Source organism: Pelmatolapia mariae, linkage group LG15 (assembly GCF_036321145.2).
Source record: "Pelmatolapia mariae isolate MD_Pm_ZW linkage group LG15, Pm_UMD_F_2, whole genome shotgun sequence".
Classification (NCBI taxonomy): Eukaryota; Metazoa; Chordata; class Actinopteri; order Cichliformes; family Cichlidae; genus Pelmatolapia; species Pelmatolapia mariae.
In genome coordinates, this window is record NC_086240.1 from 6,441,372 (window position 1) to 6,463,250 (window position 21,879).

General features: G+C 40.1%; 1 protein-coding gene and 1 long non-coding RNA gene across 20 annotated transcripts in view; one reads left to right on the forward strand and one right to left on the reverse strand.

Moving 5' to 3' along the window:
- The first annotated feature begins 5,207 nt into the window (after nt 1–5,207).
- On the forward strand, nt 5,208–11,181 carry LOC134642850 (uncharacterized). The gene is made up of 3 exons (XR_010096329.1): nt 5,208–5,457; nt 7,691–7,878; nt 10,209–11,181. It is a non-coding gene; the product is annotated as an uncharacterized LOC134642850 (long non-coding RNA).
- Nucleotides 10,597–21,879, reverse strand: part of epb41l2 (erythrocyte membrane protein band 4.1 like 2) — a 54,048-nt gene continuing 42,765 nt past the window's right edge. For 6 of the 19 annotated variants that reach the window (XM_063494854.1, XM_063494855.1, XM_063494851.1 and 3 more), the window contains 9 exons: nt 21,102–21,266; nt 19,787–20,002; nt 18,400–18,468; nt 17,341–18,009; nt 16,135–16,263; nt 15,781–15,879; nt 15,534–15,614; nt 14,176–14,287; nt 10,597–13,892 (listed from right to left, as the gene is read on the reverse strand). In XM_063494854.1, the coding sequence (XP_063350924.1) occupies nt 14,186–14,287; nt 15,534–15,614; nt 15,781–15,879; nt 16,135–16,263; nt 17,341–18,009; nt 18,400–18,468; nt 19,787–20,002; nt 21,102–21,266 (1,530 nt within the window). In that variant the 3' untranslated portion in view covers nt 10,597–13,892; nt 14,176–14,185. The remainder of the gene's footprint in view (nt 13,893–14,175; nt 14,288–15,533; nt 15,615–15,780; nt 15,880–16,134; nt 16,264–17,340; nt 18,010–18,399; nt 18,469–19,786; nt 20,003–21,101; nt 21,267–21,879) is intronic. The other 13 variants (XM_063494866.1, XM_063494865.1, XM_063494868.1 and 10 more) reach the window with 9 other exon arrangements.

Below are 21,879 nucleotides of genomic sequence, written 5' to 3' on the forward strand. Positions count from 1 at the left end.
ACTGTAAATTGTAAATTTAGATTGTTATTGATCCTTTTACCTTTAATTTAAAGTGTATATTTATACCTTTTACTTTTCCCTTAGTCTTAAAATGTATATTTATTTCTTACTCTTCTTATATTTATTGTTGTCTTTTGCACTGAATGGAACTGGAGCCTCCTCGTCTCATCTCTCTATATACTCTACTTTATATAGCAGAGATGACAATAAAGTTTACTTTGATTTTAATAATGGAATGTAATCAAGCAAGCCATTATCTGCTAGAAACAGATTGTTGTGTGTTACACCTAAATAAAACCAACTCCACTGCATAGTTGAGCTGAACCTTAGCAGCTCGGTTCAAATATGATATGTTTAAAGTGAGACACGAAGTGTTTTGAATTTTGCTCCAGGGAACACATACTCCAGACAGACTTGGAGTATGTGCTCTTATGAAAATACATTATATTTAGTGATGTAAACTAATTGGTGGGGAAAATGAATGTAGAAAATCGATGGCATTAAATCACTGTAATGGATTCATAGACAGTAGAGGTCATTTAAAGTAAAATATCATTACAATGTTGGACATTAAATATTTACCACCTTTCTCTTTTTTTAATGCATTTATTTAACTGAATGAATACTTGAGTGCAAGATTGATGAATAATGACCAGCAACTTACCATTAGTGATTATTATAGTCCATATTAACCCATTCTTGGTCATGGACGAGGGAGGTTTTTAGGAAGCAGAGAATGAAAGGTAGGGAATGAAAAACACCCCTTCTGTTTTCTCTTGCATCTGGACCTCCTGTGACATAAATTTGAATCCTCATTTTGATAAAAGCATAAAAGAATTATGCTTTTAAGCAAAGACAATGATACACAGCTCAAAACTTAATTCAGAGAAGTGAAAGCAAAGTCAGGAGCAACTTGAAGACCACAAGTTTATCCACCATGTGCATGTGCAAGCAACCAAAGGAAAAACAGAAACGCTACTGGCCTTTCAGCGTGACCAGCTCGAGCCTTTATTAATAAGACACTGACATGAAAACAAGAGAAACTATATATCCCAAGGCTCAGAGTCAAAATAGCTTCTAGAGATAACAGGCACAGCAAGGTAGCAGTAATTCACTGGAAGGAAGTAAAAAAGTGGGGGATATGCATTACTGTAAGATCGCTTCAGTTTTGAAGGGTTTAACTGATGTCTGCTTTTAGATTTCAAAGGGCAAGCACTGATTTACTTGCTTTCCCACACTAGATACAACTACATTGATCATTTGGCTGATCTCCTGGAACTGCAACAGAAAAGAGACACTGATGATATGGTACTTTAATCATACTTTTTTTTTAAATTTCCAAACATCATTGCCAAAAGCAGCAATAATATCTCTTTTTGTGCTCAAATCTTACTTTAGTTTTTATGCCAAGGAAAAAAAACTGTGGGAGTTATTGTTCTCCTGGCATTGATTATGATAATATACTGTATATGCCTGACATCTTTATTCAGTTTGTCATGCATCTCTATGTTTTGTTACAGCAACAAAATCTCTGACTCATGACTCCTCTCTTTACCTTCTGATGGGTGTTTGTTTTGTTTTGGGTTTTTTAATCTATAAAACAATACTGGATTAACTTACAGTTTTTCTCAGTAACCTTCTCTGTATCAGCTTGAACAGTTACCAGCAACGCTCCTCCAAATGGTTGCTTTTAATGTGCCCAGGGTGTTGACAAATTTTCTTATTATGCACCTTGGACATAAAACACTGCAAAAAGATCAGAGGTTTTTTGTTTTGGATATATGCATATTGCATATCATGTTGTATGCTCTGCATTTTAAGTTGTTTGCATTTTTAGTATGTTTGGAGTTTGTGTTTCTGCTGCCTTGGTTAGGTCTCCCTTGAGAAGGTAACCTCTGTGGGACCTCCTGGTTAAATCAAGGTAAACCAATAAACACTGGCCATGTAGTAAGCTGCGCGTCCACTAAAAGATCTTTCCACACAAGCAAGCATGTTACATAACACTCAGAAAAACTTAGGAAAAGATATTGCAGATTTCAAATTGTAATGTTTTACACATCACGGTGAACTCAAACGATGTTTATGTGTGTTGTTCTTTTTGCTGTTTCCCTCCACTTGGCCTTAGCACAATGTGGCAGACGGGGAGAGATGACTTGGATTCATCTCACTGTACAATCAATGAAACACAGGATCCGTTCCCACAGTGCTGACGACACAAACATGATCTTCCGCCCACACAAACAGATGCACACATCCAACTCCACTCATCAAAGTGGATGCTGCCTCATACCTACAGCAGCAATCAGACAAAGAGGTGAGGAAGGATTTCTCCCTGTGAATGTTGGTAACAAAAACACACTTTGCTGAAGGCTGACTTCAAAGTAGGCAGGAATAAAAATGTGGGGAAACACCCTGAGTGTTGATAATGTGTTCCTGAGAACGCCTCAGGATCACTGCTGTCCCAAAATCCCGACCCATTCCCGAAGCCACATTTCTGGCAGCTCCCAGCCAGTTTCTGCTGATTACATTTGTTAAATCAAGTTTGGTCTTGTTTCTTGCTTGTGTGCATTTTCTTTCATTTCAGAATTTTATCTACGCTCACTTTGTCAGCAGCAGCACACAAGAGAAAATAAGAGACAATGAGAAAGAAACAAGACTGACTGAAGGGCTGGTTAGTTTGGCAGGAACAGTGGTGCTGAAAAAAAAACAACAACCCTTCATTTTCTTCTTTTCTGTTGCTTGTCTCAGTCCAGAGGAAATGGCAAAATGGCCCAAAATTCCTCCTGCGTGTCGAGGGAGGAAATGTTTAGCCAGGGTTATGGCTGCTTTCAGGAGATTTTTTAACAGATTATAAAACATAGTTGCAATTCCTCTTCTCACAAGAGCCACGTTAATGTTTTATCAGCCATATCTAAATAATGAATGTAACTTTCGCGTTCTTTTTTTTTTTTTGTTTCTCCATTTGATTTTGTCATTTGGCTAATTTAATTAAACATGCATGTATACATCCATGCATGATACATGCATCAAACTACCAGAAAAAAACAGAACGCTATACAAACTTCAAAGACGCCACAGCCTCCGCCCTTCTTTCACAAGCCAGCTCCAAAAAGAAATAAATCTTTGCACTGATTAGTCAGAGGGTGGAAAACAAACTTAATAAGTTATATTGATGTTGATGGCAGCATCACACAGTTAACCAGAGTTCTTACTGGCTGTAGCCAGATTGTGTCTGTGATTTCACCCTGTTTAAATGTTTGATGGGGAGACTGGAAGCAGAGTGTCAAACTGCAAAAAAGACAAAGATCCTTAAACTTTGTCACATACAAGCAAGGATACATCACTCAGCATAACATTATGACCACCTGCCTAATATTGTGTTGGTGCCCAAACAGCAACAAACAGTGATGCACTGTGTATTTTCTTGCCTTTCTATCAGAACCAGCATTACCTTCATAGGCGATTTGAGTTACAGCAGCTCACCTGTTGGATTGGACCACAGGGGCCAACTTCGCTCCATGACCCTGTCACTGGTTCACCACTCTTCCTTTCTTCAACCACTTTGGATACTGACTACTACAGACCATGAACACCCTACAGCTCCCTCCATCCCACCATATCCCAAAGGTGCTCTATTGGATTGAGATCATGTTCAAGAAACTTAAAGAAACCCGAGTTAAGTGACATGGAGAATCTTGAATTATCCAATTTTGTTGAGACTGGATGAGTTATAGCCTCAGTTTCCTGTTCTTGGTTGAGAAGTTGAGTGTAGCCAGTGTGGTCGTCTGCTGCAAGGTTGAATGTTTTGTACTATCACACATGCTCTTCTGCAGACCTTGGTTGTAATGAGTGGTTATTTGAGTTACTGTTCCCTTCCTATCAGCTCAAAGCTATCTATCCTCTGACACCAACAAGGTATTTTGACACAGGAAACTGCCAATAACTGGATTTTTTTTTTCTTCAGACCGTTCTCTGTAAACCCTAGAGATATGTGTGGGGGGCAATCCCTGTAGATCAGCAGTTTATGAAATACTCAGACCAGTCTGTCTGGTACCAACCATGTGGCAGAACCGTGTCAGACTAAACAAAGTCGCCTTTCTTCCCCCAATTTGTTGCTCAGTTTGAACTTCAGTGTTTTGTTTTTTTGACCATGTCTACATGCCTAAATACATTGGGTTGCTGCCATGTGACTGGCTGATTATATATTTGTGTGATCGAGCACCTGAATAGGTGTACCCAATAAAGTTTGTGGTGAGTGTGGTGTGACCTGTGAGCCAAGAAAAAAAACACAAAAACTTGTGCCTGTGACTGATTACGGAGATATATTGCATATGTCTAAGTAGCTGGGTAAAATAAAAGATGAAACATCTTCAAGAAATTTCAAGAAGTCCAGCTACTTTCTTTCCAAGGTCCTTAGACTACCATGACCTAGATGACTGAGAACCTACACAGATTGCATATGCATGCAATCTATCTCTGCATTTTAATGCAAACTGTCTGATTCAGTACAGCATTCTTTGTGATTTAGTGGCATGATCAGCAGGCCACTGGTGTGAAAGTCTCGGAGCAACCATCAGAAACAGACTCCATGAGGGTGGCCTGAGGACCCAAAATCCTCTAGTGGGCCCCGTGCTCACTGCCCAGCGCTCTAGAGCCCATTTGAGATGCCCCACCACCACAATCTTTATAAGGATAAGCTAAAGAGAATGGATGGATGGATATGTTGTAGTGATATAGTCCAGATTACGATTATCAGTTTTGTTTGAAACTAATCAGTGATGCCATCAACCAAAATGGCATCAGTGTTTGTTGGTGAAGACAAAGCAGAGAAAGGCAAAAGAGATGAGAGAACAGCTGAAAAACTGCATGTGTTGTGAGTTTTGTTTTTTTTTTTTTATGACGCAGTAAGCACAAAGGTCTAAGGTTCAATGATCAAAACACTGCAGAAAGCCACAGTGCGCACAAACAAGCACAGAAGCATAACATGTAAATCTATTTCCCAGATTTAAATGGTTTAAGGACACCAGAACATACAGTAACATGCACCAAACCTCTTACTAAACACACACACACACACACACACACACACGGTCCAGTAAAACTAATCTTACTAATCACACGGTTCGACTGTTGAAACAGAACAAAGTTCACATTGTCAACAGCAGTGCTGTTTCTCCCAATCAAAGTGAGTCAGGAACAGAGAAACACAGGAAACAAACGCACTAAAAAGAAGAAACAAAGAACTGGACTTCTTTTAGCTCATTTTCTCACTGTGGAAATAAAAACATGAGATTTATTTTTCCTGCATAATCTCAGCGGCGTCAGTGGCAACTGACTGATTTCTTTAAAAGACAACTTAACGTCAGGAAGGACAAAGCTCATTAATATCTGGAGAACATCTGTAGGTAATTTCCACCTAAAGGCCTTCAAAACTGCATTTCTGGGCGCCTAAAAACCGTGAGTAGATTTGGTTGTAGTGTTAATGATAACTGTGAGTGTGATTCATGTTTTGTATAGGTGTTTCTGCTTTATCTGTACTGACTGTACACGTTCATATGGACAAAATGAGCACATGGTTTCATGGCCAAAGTGTGAAACAGTCACAAATGTGCAAGCTATTTGTCCATGGACATGAACTGTCTGGTTCTTTTATGTCAACAAGGTTATGAAATGTTGCAAAGTACTTTAAGTGGAAGTACATTTCGTGCTTGTATCGTGCATGTTTTCAACACTCCTCTGAGGGGACACGTCACCCAGGCAACCAAGAAAATGGAGCTTTTGAAAAAAAAGAAAAGTGGTGAAACTGCCGTGAACTTTTGTATTTTAGTCTAAACCACGACCGAGATCAAACAGTCTTGTTCCTAATACAAAGCTTTTGGGAACATGCCACTCAGAGTGCATCTGGAAAGTACTCAAAGCACCTCGCATGACCACATTTTGTCATGTTACAGCCTTCTTCCAAAACAGATTTATTTTTCATTTCACCCCATAGTGAGAAAGTGGGAAAAAAATAGCTTTAAACTGCAATTTCGTTAAAATAAAACACAACTTTATAAGGTGTACATAAGCTGTCGCAGCCTTCCCTCAATACTTTGTTAAAAAAAAATTAAAACTCTGCACTGTGAATATTTTCCAAATGCACTGTGTGTAGATGGACACAAGTGAATCCATAAAAGCATGTGTTCATGTGAATGAGGGAAAACACGTGCGAAGAAACTTGAACAATAGATTACATGTTACAATTATCATTTCATAACCTGCACTGAGACCGACAAGGCCACTTGAAAGGGATGAAAACTATGATTCAAGTCTCAGCAAGGTTTAATTCTTATTCAGCTGAACCTGCAGGGAATTATTATTTACATATCATTCTAAACTTTGTATCAAAACCAGTGTTTGCAACACAAAATATATAAATGTCACAACTGCAAAGGATTATCCATAATTTAGACTATAGAGGCTTTAACACCAAGCATGGAAGCAACATTGCTGCAGGTCTGGAGTGTTGCATTGTCACAGTTTACACTTCTAATCATATAGAAATACACATTTAAGCAATCACCCATCTGTGTAGTGTCCAGATGTCCATTCCTGGATGAGTGCAGCCTGCAGCTGTGCAATGGTCATTGATTGTGGCTGCCTCTGATGAGCACACAGCATGTCCTAAGGCAAGCTCAAAAGAAAACATATCAGGACTAAATGCTGATCAAACACGTTCCCTGATATTTTCCTTTTTGTTGTGTTGTAGTTTTTAACCATACGGTGCAATGGCAATACAGTTTATTCTGAATCTGATCCAAAGGGACAGCTATTCTGGTTGTGTATGTTCTAAGATCATTGGTTTGAGAATGTATACAAGTTTATTTACTTTCAATAAAGAGATGATCAATTCCACCCTTAACTAAAACCAATCAACCAGAAGCAAAAACTACACACAGAATGTTTGTACTGAGAAATTGATTTAAAAGAAATTTGGAAAACATATGTCTTATTTGATGTCTGGTGTTTATTCCACCCTTTGACTGGCATACACACCCTTGGCTACTAAAAATAGTCTGCTTTTATTAACCCTTTAAGGCCTGAACCATGAAATAATTGTCAGGCAGCTGTAATTCTGAAAATAAAGTTCTATTTTCAATTTGATTTTATTTGAATTTTATTTTCCTTATATTGCAAGGTAGACCCTACAATAATAAAACAAAGAAAACCCCAACAATCACATGATTCCCTATGAGCAAGCACTTTGGTGACAGTGGGAAGGAAAAACTCCCAGGCTCAGGGAGAGGCGGCCAATTTACATATTTGAGTTTTAATTTATATCATATTTGTTGTTGAGTTTTGTTTTGGCAAAATATTTATTACTAAATTTATTTATTTTTCTTCGGAGGGGGTAGTCTCAAAAACTCATGTATCAAATATGATACACTAGGTGTGGGGGGTTAAGTTGGTACTTGCTTGTGTACGTTTCTTGTACAGTAAATGCTTCGTACTACAAAAGCAGCTGCAGACCAAAGAGATTTCGGGCTTTCACTGAAAGAAAAGAAATCACCACTACTGTTACTTATTTGTTATTTAACCTAAAACTTAGCTGTCGTCGGTCCGACACATTAAAGTACTCACGTTGATGTGTTCTGTGAACATATTGCCACAGCAGACCTGATATTCTCCCCGTTTCTGTGTTGCTTCACAGGACTAACATGGCTGTGCTGACTTCCCCCTGGGCTGATCTGGCTCTGTTCCTGCAGGGGAGCATCACGATGTCAAACAGTGATGCAGGCAGCTTTTTTCCAGTGTGGCTGTTTGGACTGATGCTCTTCCTGTCTGTCTCTCTGCTGCTGCTAGCACTGATCATCCTCCTCAGTTGGAAACTCAGACAGGGTGGGTATTTCTCATACTCACTCATAGTATTATTTGAACAGTATATTACAACTCATGTGACCCACAGGTAAACAACAAAGAACCCAAACTAAACTACACTCTGACAATTAGTTACACTGGCCTACTTTTGTGGATTTGTAGTGAGAGAGGACTGCCACAGGCTTTAGAGTACTCAACACATGAAAAACCTGGAAACATGCCTTTTCCTTCATCTATACGTGTGTGCTCGGGTAACAGGTGCTGCTTTTGCCGGCTAAATCTGACCCCTTTGTTCTTTGTGCGGCCATAAAACAGACATGTGCACACATCCTGTGGCTGCGCTTTCACCATCTGCTCTGGTTCAAAGTGGATATATTAATAAAAAGATTATTCATGTGTAGAAAAATCAATCATGGGGAACTCCAGCTGCTTTTTGAGAAAATCTGATCTGTGACCTGTTTTTAAAAGATTTACAACTATGTGGGAATGACTGCTGGGTGTGATTGGGCATCAAAGCAAGAAAGTGTGCAATTTTTAGTGATTTTACATTGTCTGCTGTTTATTCGGAAGCTAATTATAATCATTTACAGGTAATCAAACGCATACTGTTTGTCAGTGGTGCTCAAATTACACAAAGCTTCTATTTATGTTGGTGAGAAACAAATCTGGGTCTGTGTTCTAGATGACAAATCACAACAGTAGAAAGAGTTTTACAGACATTTTACTATTTGATGAAAAATATTAGCTCATTTTGAATTTCATGGCAGTAATGTGTGTCAAAGTTGGGGAAAGTGCAACAAAAGGCTGGAAAAGTAAAAGAAACAGCCAGAGGAACATTTAGCAACTAATTAGGTTAATTGCCATCACTGTGTTAAAAACAGACATGATTCGGGCACGGAAACTACTTCATGGGCTCAGGAAGACTTCCTGTAATCACTGTCTGTGAATACTGTGCCATCCACACATGCAGGTTAAAGCTTTATCGTGCAAAGACGAAGCCATACGTGAACATGAACGCTGGACTTCAAAGTTTGAAATTCTTTTTGGAAAACATGGACACTGCATAAAGAGGTGAATTGTTGAGTGCCGAACTGTTATACGCACTCAGTTCAAAAGCCTGCATCTGAAATGGTATGGGGTGAATTAGTGCCAACGGAACTGGCAGGTCACACAAGGTACCAGCAATGCTAAAAGATAAAAACAAAAAAAGGAAAGTGGCAGTGAGCGTCAGTTTCCTTGGTGAAAATGCCTTGTTGATGTTACAGAAGACTGGTCAGACTTCTTCAAGCAACATAAACTCAAATAGCCACTGGTTACAACCAAGGTATGCAGAAGAGCATCTCTGAACACACGGCACATCAGACTGTATCAGCAGTTTAGGCTGCTGCTGGTGGTATAATGATGTAGGGGTTTATTTTCATGGCACAGTTTGGGGCCTCTTAACACCAACTGAGCATTTTTTAAGCAGAGCCTACTCTACCTAAGTACTTGCCCGCTGGTGCTGGGCAACCACACAGTGGCAGCACCGAGCACAGCAGGCAGTCCCTAAAACAAAAGAACTCGTAATGGGAGTGGAGCTCTCTGTGCCTCTATCTCATTATCAATGGAGTACAGGTGGAATGTGTCTCCACCTTCAGGTTTCTGGGCACCCACATCTCCACTGATCTCACCTGGACCCACAACACCAATGTTCTAGTAAGGAAGTGCCAACAGTGGCTGCACTTCCTCCATGTCCTTAGGAAGAACAACCTGGACCACAAGCTGCTGCCAGCTTTCTCCCTTGCTTGAATGGAGAGCGTGCTCTCCTATACTGCCTGGGTGTTTGGTATTCAGTTGATAACTGAGGGAAAAAAAAGGCTGCGCAGAGGGTAAATTAACACTGCCCAGCAAAATCATCTACTACCCTCTGCCACCCCTGGAGGCTATCCCTATATCCTTCTGTCTCAGGACAACTAGGGTCGTCACAGGTGACCATTTGCACCCCACCCACCACCCGTTTGCCCCACTGCCCTCTGGTCGGTGCCTCGGGTCAATCAGGTCCCACACCTCCAGACTCACTAACAGCTTCTTCCCCTGGGCCATTCAGACTGTTAACCAACACCATCGCCCCACGCAGAACTGAAATGACAAGCCTGTGGCACCAAGATTTCAACTGATGAAAATAATGTCTAAATTAATTCAAAGTGGAATATATAAAACTTATATAAAATATAGTATATATATATAACAAAATTAAACTTCATTCTAGTTACAATAGTAAATGTTAAAAAGACTAAAATATTACACATAGAGCTCATAATATTCCAGTTTTCTTCTGTTTTTAATCTTTATCTCTAATCTTTCATCCACAGCTGACGCTGATCTGTTGAAGCTAGCGCAGGACAGAAGCTCCATCAGTGCCACCCACAGGCATGTGCACAGAGGACACAGAAGAAATGCTGGATCTCATTTCTGCACCTGACAGTCATGAACGGACACATTTTAACACAAATGAAGGAACACACTCTGTATATGATACTATGTGCTCCCTCCTGAGGGGCCATATCATGCTGGACATTGAAGAGTGTAAGGAAAATAATGAGCTAACAACTCATGAACACCAACGTCGTCTGCCTCACCCGACTGACATGAATTAAAAAGCATAATTTACACATGGATTTAACTTTTATGTATTATGTCTAATAAATATGCTGCACACATTTTCAATCACACTTCCAAGGAAATGAATGAGGAAATGAAGCGAGTATAACAATCCTTTATTTAAACAGTGTTACACAGGGGGGGAGGAGTGGCTGTGTGGGGGGAGATACAAGACATTTAAGCTGCTAGACAGAAAAAACCCTACTGGTGATCACTGGTTAGCTAACAAAGAGCAATGAGGCAGCTGGTAGGTTTTCCAAAATGAGTTTCTTTAAGGTTTCCTTTGTTTGTGTGAGTTTTATTTTATTAATAAAATATAAAAACTGTGCTGGTTTCCCGTTTCTCCAGAGTGTGAAACAAAGCCTGAGATTTAAGTGTTCAGAGGATCCTCCAATTATAACCTGCTATGACACCATGTAGATTTAACGTTCTCTGATGTGGATTCACAGGCGTCGTGGTTGGTAAAACCTTTCTTGGTGTAACCTAACGTAACATGACACATTTGGGAAAATCCGATTCCGCAGCCTCAAAGCTCATGTGATTGGTTAAGAGAGCCCAGAAGAACCCGGAAAAGCGGTAAAAGCTGGGGCTAAACGTACAAAAAGGAAAACAGTGGCAGAAATTTCCATTTGTAGTGGTTTTCAAAAAAAACAACGACACTGCAACAATTTTACAAATATGCAAGATGGAGGGGGAACAAGAAATCCCACCTTTAAACAACTAGATCACAGAGAAAAGATGAGAAATTATGAAAAAGAAAAATCTACAAATGTGGTCACTGTGATATTACCAAAGGCTTTTTTTCTGTTTGTTTGTTTTTTGGAACATCAAAAGCTTCCAAAGCTGCCTAGTGTTGCACGGTTTACATTTTTATAAAGAAAAAAAAATGCTTTTCTGCTGCTTTGTCTCTTTACAAGAGGGTTCGAGGTTAAAGCTTCCCCCTCGTGGAATGTCATTTAACTGCATAGTAGAGCTCAGACCTGCGTTTCCTGATTTTAAAAAAGCTTCAGCTCTCAGTCTGATGAGCACGCTTAACTACAAAAGTTTTAAAATGGGTCAAATTGGGCAGTGATTACTCATCAAGTTAAAAAGCTGATTAGCAGTTTTTTCTTCCTTTTTTATTTCTAAAAATGAAATAAAATATCCTTTTGTCTCCCGTTTAAAACACGTCCAGTCAAAGAGGGAGACGTAGATTAATCCAGACCAGTCTAAGGTGGAATGTTTGTTATACTAAATCAGTGGCACTCCTTCACTTAGAATCAGTTAAATTTCAGGAGAACATGACTTTGCCTTTTTGCTGCTTATGCTAAAAATCCGTGTCAAAGTAAATGCATGAGACCAAGCACCTAGCACATTTAATGCCCCCAATATTTACACAAAGCTACAATTTAGTTCACTTTCTTTTTTTGTTTTTTTGCAGAGTAAAAGGACAGAAAATTAATAAAACATAATGAGTTTCCATTTAGGGGTTTCAAGAGCACTTCAAACCCTCTGATACACTTCCCTTTAAGCTGCATTTTGGCTGGTGCGTTGTAACTTTTTTTTTTTTTTTTGCCTCAGTTTGAAGTGTGGTGACAGATTCAGAGCGTTGCGTTTTTTTGTGGCGAACAACGTGGAAATCGGCTGAATGAAATGTAACCAAAATAAAAACAAAAAAAAAAATGCAGAGAAATGTTTAGCTGTAGTGAAACAGTTACAAAGCAGCCCGACGCGCTGTATGAGCAGAGATAGTCCACACGCTCTCAAACCAATCGACGTGGCAGCGTCCTACCTAGACTCACTCGAGACTCCTGGAAGATTAAACTGCGTGAAGACATGCTGAATTTAATCCCATACTCTATCATATCAAGCAGGTATGAAAAGAAGCCGGCGATGAACTGAGCTGAACTACGACGGCAAACTGGCTCCTTGGCAGAGTTAGCAGGCTGCATTAATTTGAGTCTGAGCTGCTTTCAAGTCGTTCTCATTTTGGTACCTGTGCTAGTTGGAGCACAAAACTCATTCTGAATAATTTAAATAGCAGTATTAATTTTGCATTATGCATTAAGCCTTCAGAATATTAAAATACTTCACTGTGGGATGCAAGAAAACATGCATTATTATTCAAATTCTCTTTTATTCCCTGGTACTTATCGGGCAATCTCCCAATTATCCTTCACTTTACAGCTCCGGTCTCCCAATCCAAAGTCAGTTTATGTCTCCCTCGCTCCCCCTCAGGCCCAGCGGGAATGGTTAGTGTCGTACAGTGGACGAGCCCGGGGAGTGAAAAGCTGCTCCCATTGATAACCTTCATTTTTACTGTGCAGAAGTTGTCATTTTCAGTTCAAATCCACCTTCAGTTTAGCTTAAAAAAAAAAGGATTTTAAAACTGTAAAATTAATGGAATTTATTCCACCTACATTTTCGAACTACTACTGAAGCTCGCCGACCCTATTTAAAATGTTCAAAACCCGTCTCTTCTTCCAGTTTAGCAAAAAAAGTGAATTGAACTGAAAATGGACTCACTCGGCTGCTAGTCACACACAAGGAATGTGGATGAATAATAACTATACAGGGAAAAAAAAGAAATAACAGAACCAAAAAAAACCTGGATGACTCTCCTGCAGATGTTAAAGTTACAGCTCCCGCTCTTCTCTAATGATCAGGAAGTAGAAGTGATAATGTGAGGTGCAACGTTTCTACCATTCACCTGTGAATATGTGGGAGTGAGTGTGTTATACTAATTAGAAAAAAAAAAAAAGAGCAGACCAAGTTGTGACACCCTGTTTCCTTCATGTTCCTTATAAACTATATTACTCTCCATTTACATCACCATGAAGCAAGAGGGGGAGCTGTAATTTAACAAGTTACCTTTCTATGCCAATGCACCGGAACCCAAGTACAGGTGCGTAACCTCACTGTTATGATAAAAAGCTTTCTCTACTTGAGCATCTCAGCGTGCTGTTTTTGTAAGAAACTTTAGCTGAAGGTCATCGGTACTGGTACAAAATGATCAATGCAAGGATACGGTTTCATCCAGATTGGTTATCAGTGTATCCCTAGTTTCATCTTTGTGATAGAAGACAGACATGCTATCATCTGTTTATAAAACAGTTACAGAAAAAGCACAACTAAAAAAAAAATAAAAAGCTACAATTGTTATGCTAACAAAGTGGTTCTTTTTGTTCCCTCAGAAACAATGAGAGATTTTTTTTTCTTTTTCTTGGTTTTGCAGTGAGGGATTTAGATCGCACCACAGACAATAAGAAAGGAAGAGAGTGGCAACTTCGGTCCATTTGTCAAACCCTTCTCTCCCTGTTCTTTAAGCTCCTCTTCTTCTCCTCCTCCTCCTCTCCCGTCAGTCATGATGAAGGTCGTTCGACAGAGAAAAAACAGTCACGACGGGCCCTTCAGCTCTGGGAAAAAGAGAGGGGGAGGGGTTGGGGGAGTAATCAGCCTGGGGCACTGCGATGATGAAACGACACTGGTTTCCTAATCAAAATGTTCTCCTTGTACTCCTTCCAAAATCTAATGCCTCTTTTCCCTTTTTCTCTTTTCAACTGTTGCAGCATGTGTGATGGCAGCTGGTTTCTTTAGCAGCTTCTCCACATCCACTGCTAAATAAACCTTTCCCCATCAAATATAAAAAGATTAATAATAATAATGATGATGATGGTAAGCTACTATTTTTATCATTACCTGAGTTCAGTCAATCCTCCTCAGCCAGCTCAGTTTCTTTATGAACCACCACTCTGGTAACAGACATGTCAGGATGTTGCTCTTTGGCCTCCTTAATGGCCTGAGCCAGTGCCTGCAGTACCGAGGGGCAACCACACGGTGGCAGCACCGAGCACAGCAGGCAGTGGAGGGGGAAGGAGGGGGGGGGAAATGGTGGAGTTAAATGAAAAATAAAAGAAGAAGCAAACAGAAAAAAGACATATGTGCTGGATTTACAGTCAGTGTGCCATTTTACTTCTTCGGATCAAGTAAAATGCATTTAGAAGAAGAATTCACTCAAATAAAACCCATCTCAGTGATATCCAAATCTGTTGCTTTTGTGTAAATCCAGCGAATTAAACCAGACAGGCAACTTAAACAAAAGGAGGAGCATGCAAAGAGACGAAAGAGACATTTACTGTCCCAAACATTTCAGGGCTACATGCAGTTTGACATGAATTCCCCATGTTTACTCATGAAGCTATTCACATAGGTGAAAAGATCTCACATGGAATTTTCCATGTTATCTACTGGAGACTGTGGCAACCTGTTAGCAACCACTCTCAACAAATGTTGCGCTGTCTAAGTACCTGTATCGCTACACCCCAATATGGACAATGAGACTTTTGGTATTGTTTTTTAAGTATCTCAATCTGGCAAACAGTGTACAAAAATTGCCAACCCTCAGGGCCATGCATAATTAAGAGATGGCTCAAATTAAGGCTGGCAGAATGGATCAATTACTTTTGCTGGGGTCTTTAGGAAGCTAGTTTAAAGTATTTAAAAAAGATCAATTTTCATACATCTGGACTGGACTAACTGAGATGTGATCTCCCCTGTGCAGCGTGTATTTTACTGTGTACTCCGATTGTCACTGAGGAAATGTGACAATCACAGAAAAACATAGTATGTGAAATTAATCACTGCAGGAGGAAAAAAAAGCAGTATACATGAAAAGATGTGGTGAAGAAGTCACAGCAGCATATTCCAACAATGAGTGGAATATGGGTGGATCTGATGGCGTGTGTCAAATAAGTGATTCAAAAATAAAACGTAGCATTAAGACTGCAAGCAACATGATTGACATGTCCCAGAAACCCATCTATTCCCTTAAATCTTCTAAATGAGAGAAAATTATTTCCTTATGAGTCAATTTGCAGAACAAGGATCTTAAATTTAAAGCTGCCAAGTTTGGACTTGGATGTGTTTTATTTATCTAAGATGACTCTTTTAGAGACTTTCACACCATCCACGTTTGGTGGGAAGAAAAGACCCCATGAGCCAAGTTGTTGGAACACGAGGCAAAGCATAGGGGAAAGGCTGCGTCACTGAAAACTGACCTGGTCATGGTCGATGTCACAGTCTCCAGTAATGACGATGCGTTTTTCAATCCTCGTCTCTGATAGACCGCCCTTTAGCGTCTGCAACAAAAGATCATCACATTTCAAATTGTTCAGTTTGGAAATGGCTGCAGTACAGTATTTAAATTAAGATAGGGGACATAATTTCATAATGTTATGTCACAATGACAAAGGCTCAACAGAAATGAACGTGTGTGTGTGTTTTGGGGTGTGTGTCTGTTCGTACCTTGGTAATATGTGTGGTTGTTGTAGTACACAAAGATTCAGAGGTGATTGTCTGAGCAGTCATCAACACTCCAGGCTCACCATCACCATTACCATCCAACTGAGAGAGACAAAAAGAGATCATTAGCTGATGTTTAAAATAACTAAATAAATAAAACTCGTTTCCTGTAGGAGCAGAATGAAAAGATGGCGTCATGCACTGTAGCTAGAAAGGAAGCACTTTGGAACATGGAGTATGCTGACGTAGCAACAATCGGTCTAAATATTTCACACAAACAAAATGAACCACGGATGCTGACACACATGGGGAAAAACTAAACAAGCTTCTCCGGGTTTTTTTCTCTTGTGTTTGCACCTGCGCAGCCTCGTATGTGATGGTCTTGGTTTCCGTATGTACGATGGGCACCTCTTTAGTGGCTATCTCGGTTTTCTGGGCTGCAAACGTGTCTGATATAGTCACCATTTCTGTCTTTACCACAGGTGGCTGGGGAGGGAGCAGAGAGAGGAGTGAGGAGGGGGGGGAGGGAAGAGAGTTAATATATTAAACCTGAGGCAGACATGGGGGAAAAAAAGACACTTTTATCTATGCAACTGACAAATCTGTCTTCAAAATCATCTTCTATCATCATTTTGAAAATATTTTTGTGCAGGAAACACCAGTACATGTAGATGTAAACAGCACATGTGAGCCATTGCAGCAAAACTCATGCACAGAAGCAAGAGCTCCAAAAGCCATGCAGACAAAACCATGAGAAACACAAGTAAGACAACATCTGCAATGCAATGTAATAAAAAGAGCTACGGCAGAAGGACAACTATGGAGATATCTTTGGCGTTCACATGCAGCCTAACACTGTACCAACGTGCATAAAACATGAGCCAATAAGACAAGCGGGACTCAAACAGCTACTGTAATGTAAACAAGGTGCAAAGATGAGTGGTTGGCAATGATGATTTCCACAACACTGTCACTGTGATGACCACAACACGCCAATTAAACAGAAAGAGGAGCATCACTGCCAAACACGTGGAGGATACGCACATATCAAAATGCAGCATGCAAAGCAAAAAGAAAAAGAAAACAAAACAAAAACACGCCTAACAGCATCATGCATTTCCCACTTAGGCCCCATTTACTTCACAACACTAAAAAAAAAAGTAGCAACACACCACACTGCGTGGGACATGATAATGGTATGAATGGTATCTGACAACAGCAGATATGAAAGAAACTCAAATGTATGTTTATTGTAAATTAAAATAAAGACTGAAAATATTCATGTAGGTGAATCAATATGAACACCAAAAAAATGGTGGTGAATTGTAACTTTAAAGCACTGCTCCTTGGTTTCGGCAGTTTTGAGCATACTAATATAAAGCTTTTATTTTCATAGGATGAAGATGAGTGTGAGGATGTACATGGGGCTTAAATATTCACACAAGCAGGAAGGAAACCGGCACTCTCAAAAGCAGGGAAGGAAAAAAGTGGGTGTTTCTATAGTTGGCAGGAGAGGGATCAAAGCCCGGGGAAGCTCCGCAGTCGGCCCAGTGAAGACTTTACCTCAGAGCAACAAATAACCTGTGGCAGCGGCTCTGCTTCAGTGAGCGTGGGCTCTCCATTCATTTTGGGCTCCTCCTCTTCCTCTGCATGAGCATCCATTACAGTCACACCCTCCTCAGGCAGGGTGAGGCCGTTAGGAGCTTCATCGGGCGTCACCATCGGATCATCTGTGCTCTCCTCAGTCTCACGCTCAAATTCTTTCTCTTCCTCGGCATTCGCTGTCATCTCTGTCTCTGTGTCGTCCTCCTTCCTGGACTCCGCTTCTTCTCGACGGGTTTCTTCTGCAGGCTGGATGACTTCAGCTGGAAGAGAAGAAGCATCTGAAGCCAACACCTGTAGCTCTGGCATCTTATCTTCCTCTTGCTTCTCCTGCTCTTCTTCCTCTTCCTTCTCCTCAGGTATTTGTGTGTGAGAGATGGACACAGGGAGATATGGATGGTACTCTGCTTCTTCTTCACTCTCGCTCTCAGATGAAATGCTCTCTTCCTTCCTCGGCTTTGCTTCCTCAACTACCACCGCTTCCTCTTGAACTTCCACTTCCTGTTCCCTCATTTCCTGCTCCGCAGAAGGAGCAGCAGGGGTACTGGCTGCAACCGTGACAAGTCCAGGTTTGGGAGCTCTGGAAATCTCTTGGACGACAACAGTTTCCTCGATTTCAACCTCGGTTGTCTACACACAGACACACACACACACAAGCACGCATGTACACCCGGTTCACAGAAACGCACACAAACACAATGAGGTGCGCAAACACACATGCGCACACACACCACAACAACAAACGCATGGAGACAAGAAAACAAAAGAATAAAATGATCATTGAACATAAATGGGAAAAAATTAAGTTAAGTTAAAAGATAATAAAGTAACACCAAAACAGAAGATGAGGAACTGTTGACAAAGAGACAAGAAAGGGAGGACAGATAATGAAGGGTGTACTAGCAGGAACAGAAAATTTAAGCTGCAAGTGGAAAATGAATGAAGGCATGGAGAAAGTAATGGATAAAAATTGTCATGAATGGAGGGTTGGAGGAATTAATAGAAGAAGGTCAGGACCACCTTTGCGGGTTCTTTGGTATCAGAGATCGTGTTATCAGCTGTTGCTGCTTCTGTTTGGGGCACACTGACCTGCGTGACAGAGAAGTTAGCATGACATTATTAATCACACACCATCAATGTTAGCAGTATTAAGATGTCTGTTATCACAGCATGTGGGAATGGGCTGCCTTTGTTATTTGTGCCCAATCCCCCTCACTTTTATCGTCTCTTATTCTGTGCCTGGTGGACTGTTTTTTCATGCAACCCCCATAAAGCATAAGGCTCCCTGAAGCAGGGAAAAGAGACGGGATAAAAGAACCAAAAAGAAAAGGTAAAACAAAAAGATGAAAGATGGATTAAAGAGAATACCACATCAATAAATAAAAAAGGTTATCTTCACATACATAAAAAGGCAAAAGAAGCGTGGTATTGAAGTCAGCAGTGTCTTTGAGACAACCACGAAAATACATCATAATGGATTCAGTCCTCACTTGAAAACCTTTTTGTGTAGTTTTAAAAGCTCCTTTAAAAAAGCCGCTAACCAAGCACATTATTTGGCTGCCATTTCAGCTTTTCTTTTTACATTACGAAAGCTGCTGCTTCAATACCTGCTGCTTTTAATATATTTATTTTTTAAGCACAGATCATAAAACGGAGCAGATTAGTACATTAGCATAAAATTCACACATATTTACAATCACCACCAAAATAAAATAGGAAAAATAAATGTAAAAAAAATCGTAAAAGCCATGCACCCATTTATAGATGAGTTGGTTTAGATTAAATGCATTATGGTCATTGTGTGCCCGTTCTTTTGGGATGAATGGAGCTGTCACAAACTAATTATCGCTACCATTCATCCGGTATCTACAGCAGGCATTATGGCCATCTTAAACCCCTTTAGTTTGTAAACGCATCTGGCAGGCATCCTTAGATACCTGAAGAATTACAAAGTGTCAGTTTACTCTCAAGTTAAACAGAAAGACGATTGGTTAAAGGTACAGGTGACCCTAAAATCAAAAATACATGTATTTCTTCTAGATTGTAGTTTTATCTAGCCATATCACTGTGCAGAAGGAAGCATCTACCTTCCTTTGGCTGGCAGGTGTAGTTTGGTATAAAGAAAATGGCTCATAGAATTCACATCCAGGTGAGTAAATGTGTCATTATTACAGATGAGTTATTAATTTTGGTGTGTTGAGCAGCTCAAGCCAAGTGCAGTTGATCTATTATATTCAAGAGGGCAGAAATCTTCACAGCCAAGACAAAGTAAACAGCACTACAGCCTAGGAAAAACATGTATATTTGATTGTGGTATTAACTTCCCCTTTAACCAACAATCCTGAGTAGCTTATGTTTTTGCATTACAGTAAAGCGACTCCTAAATGCTTGGTAGTAGCAGAAGCACCTCAGTGGCAGAGAGGGCAGTAGATAGGGTTGCAAGAGGCCTTTGTGGTGCAGAAAAACTGCAGACAGCAGCGGAAGAAGAAGTAGCAGCTGAACTTGTAGTTTTAACAGCATCTAGTGGTGGTTCAGGAAAAATGCAGGCAGCCTTAGCAGTCGAATAAAGTCCAATGTCAGTGTGTCTACTGAAAAGAACTGACGCTATCTCCTCTGCAAGACTCTACAGCAACACACAATAAAAAGGACAGAGAGAAGACACACAGAAGCATGAACAAATGAGACAGACGATAAGATCTTATATAGGAGAAAAGCCAAAAGAAGAGAAATCATCCTCAAAAGCATACAGACGTACAAAGAAATGCTTTATGATTACACAGTAGAGGTGTAACAGTTCTAGAAGTCACTTCTTATGATAGCCACAGGAGTAGCTAAGCTAGTAGCTGCTTCCTGTGTGTATATTAGCCAAACTTCACAGTAAAGGACTTTTTAAATAACTGTTTTGGCATGTGTAACAGCAGTTTTTGCATTGCTGTTATAAGGATGTGTAAATATAGGATGGGAAACAGCTGTTGAGCAACACTCTTAGTAAAGTGTGTGAAACTGTGGATGCTAAGACCTATTCAAAGTGTATATTAGAAGATAAGATCTTAAATAGGATAACCTGAGAAAAGCCAAAAGAAGAGAAAGAAGCTACTACTACTACTACTACTACTCTTTCATGACGTCAGCTAATGGGGATCCAAAAGTGCAAGAATTGTTACACCACTATTACAGAGTAAACTAGAAACAGGCAGAAATCAGAAAATTGGTTTTGAGTAGAACTGAAATGAAGTAGAAACCCATGTGCTGTCAAAACTCCAACGTAACATCATTCCTGCTGAGAGGGAATGAACAGTTATTGATGTTTGGTCAGTTTTCGTCAAAGGAACACCCATAAATTATCGTTAAGTGATGGATGAGCTATAATGAACACGCTGTGGAAACACCACCACGGCACCAAGTAAAAGAGTGCAGATTAAAAATCTGCTGCCATAAAGTTGGCACACTCCAAAAAACCCATTCAAATATAAGCGATAAAAAGAAAGCAGTGGGTGTAGTGATACAGACTGCGCTCCAAAACAAAAAGAAGAAAACTTTGAATTAGAAAATAAGGTCAAAACATTTTTTTTTTTCTACAGGGACTGCAATGTTGTGTTTCTACAGCAAAAAACACAACTGAAATCCTCTGCATAACGCTCCATCGCCTGCACTATTGTTGTAGACTAAACTATCTGCAGTTCATGTGTCTTGCAGTGACAAAAACATCCAGACAGACGTACCACTTGTTGCTGCTGCAAACGTATCGTAGCAGGAGAGGAGGTGAGCCGTTTCTCCCACTGGTTGGGCTGAGGAGGAGAGGGAGGTGGAGCTTCCATAAAGGAGCGTTTTAGCTGGCTAATGCTAGCTTGGTGTTTCAGAACCTCTTCTTGGGTCTTATCATGGTCCTAATGGGGGGGCGGGAGGAAAGGATAGGTAAAAGGGGAAGGGGAGGTAGGAGGCAGGCAGAGAGTGAATGACATGAATGTGAGTGATGAAAGATCAGAAAGGTGGGAAACAGTGGATGTAAGAGATGTGAGAAGTAACGAGGAAAAGAGGAAGTAAAAGCCAGAGTAGAAGGAGAGTTTAAAAAAGGGAGAGCAAGATCAAGAGACAGAAAAATGATGGGAAAAGGAAGGAAGGAAAAGAAGGAGGGGGATAGTGAAGGAGAAATGGGGACGGATAAAAGGAGAAAGGGACGGGGAGGGAAAAATTGTGGTCACAGGAACATTAGTCTGTCAATATGAAGGGAAACAAGATGGATGACATGCTTCACTGCAGCATTGTTTAAAAAGCCTTGAAATCATATACATGACTTATCACTAGGGGTGCATCCACATATCAGCCAATAGCTGTGATTTTGATCATCTGACTGTGTCAGACTATCAGCAAATTCTGTCACATTAAATCTGCGACAGGTTGAAATATAGTGTAAAAAAAGACCTATAAGACATTTAAACAGCTAAGTTGTCTTTTGATAATCACTGAATAACTAACAACCAAACTGATTTACTGGAGTTG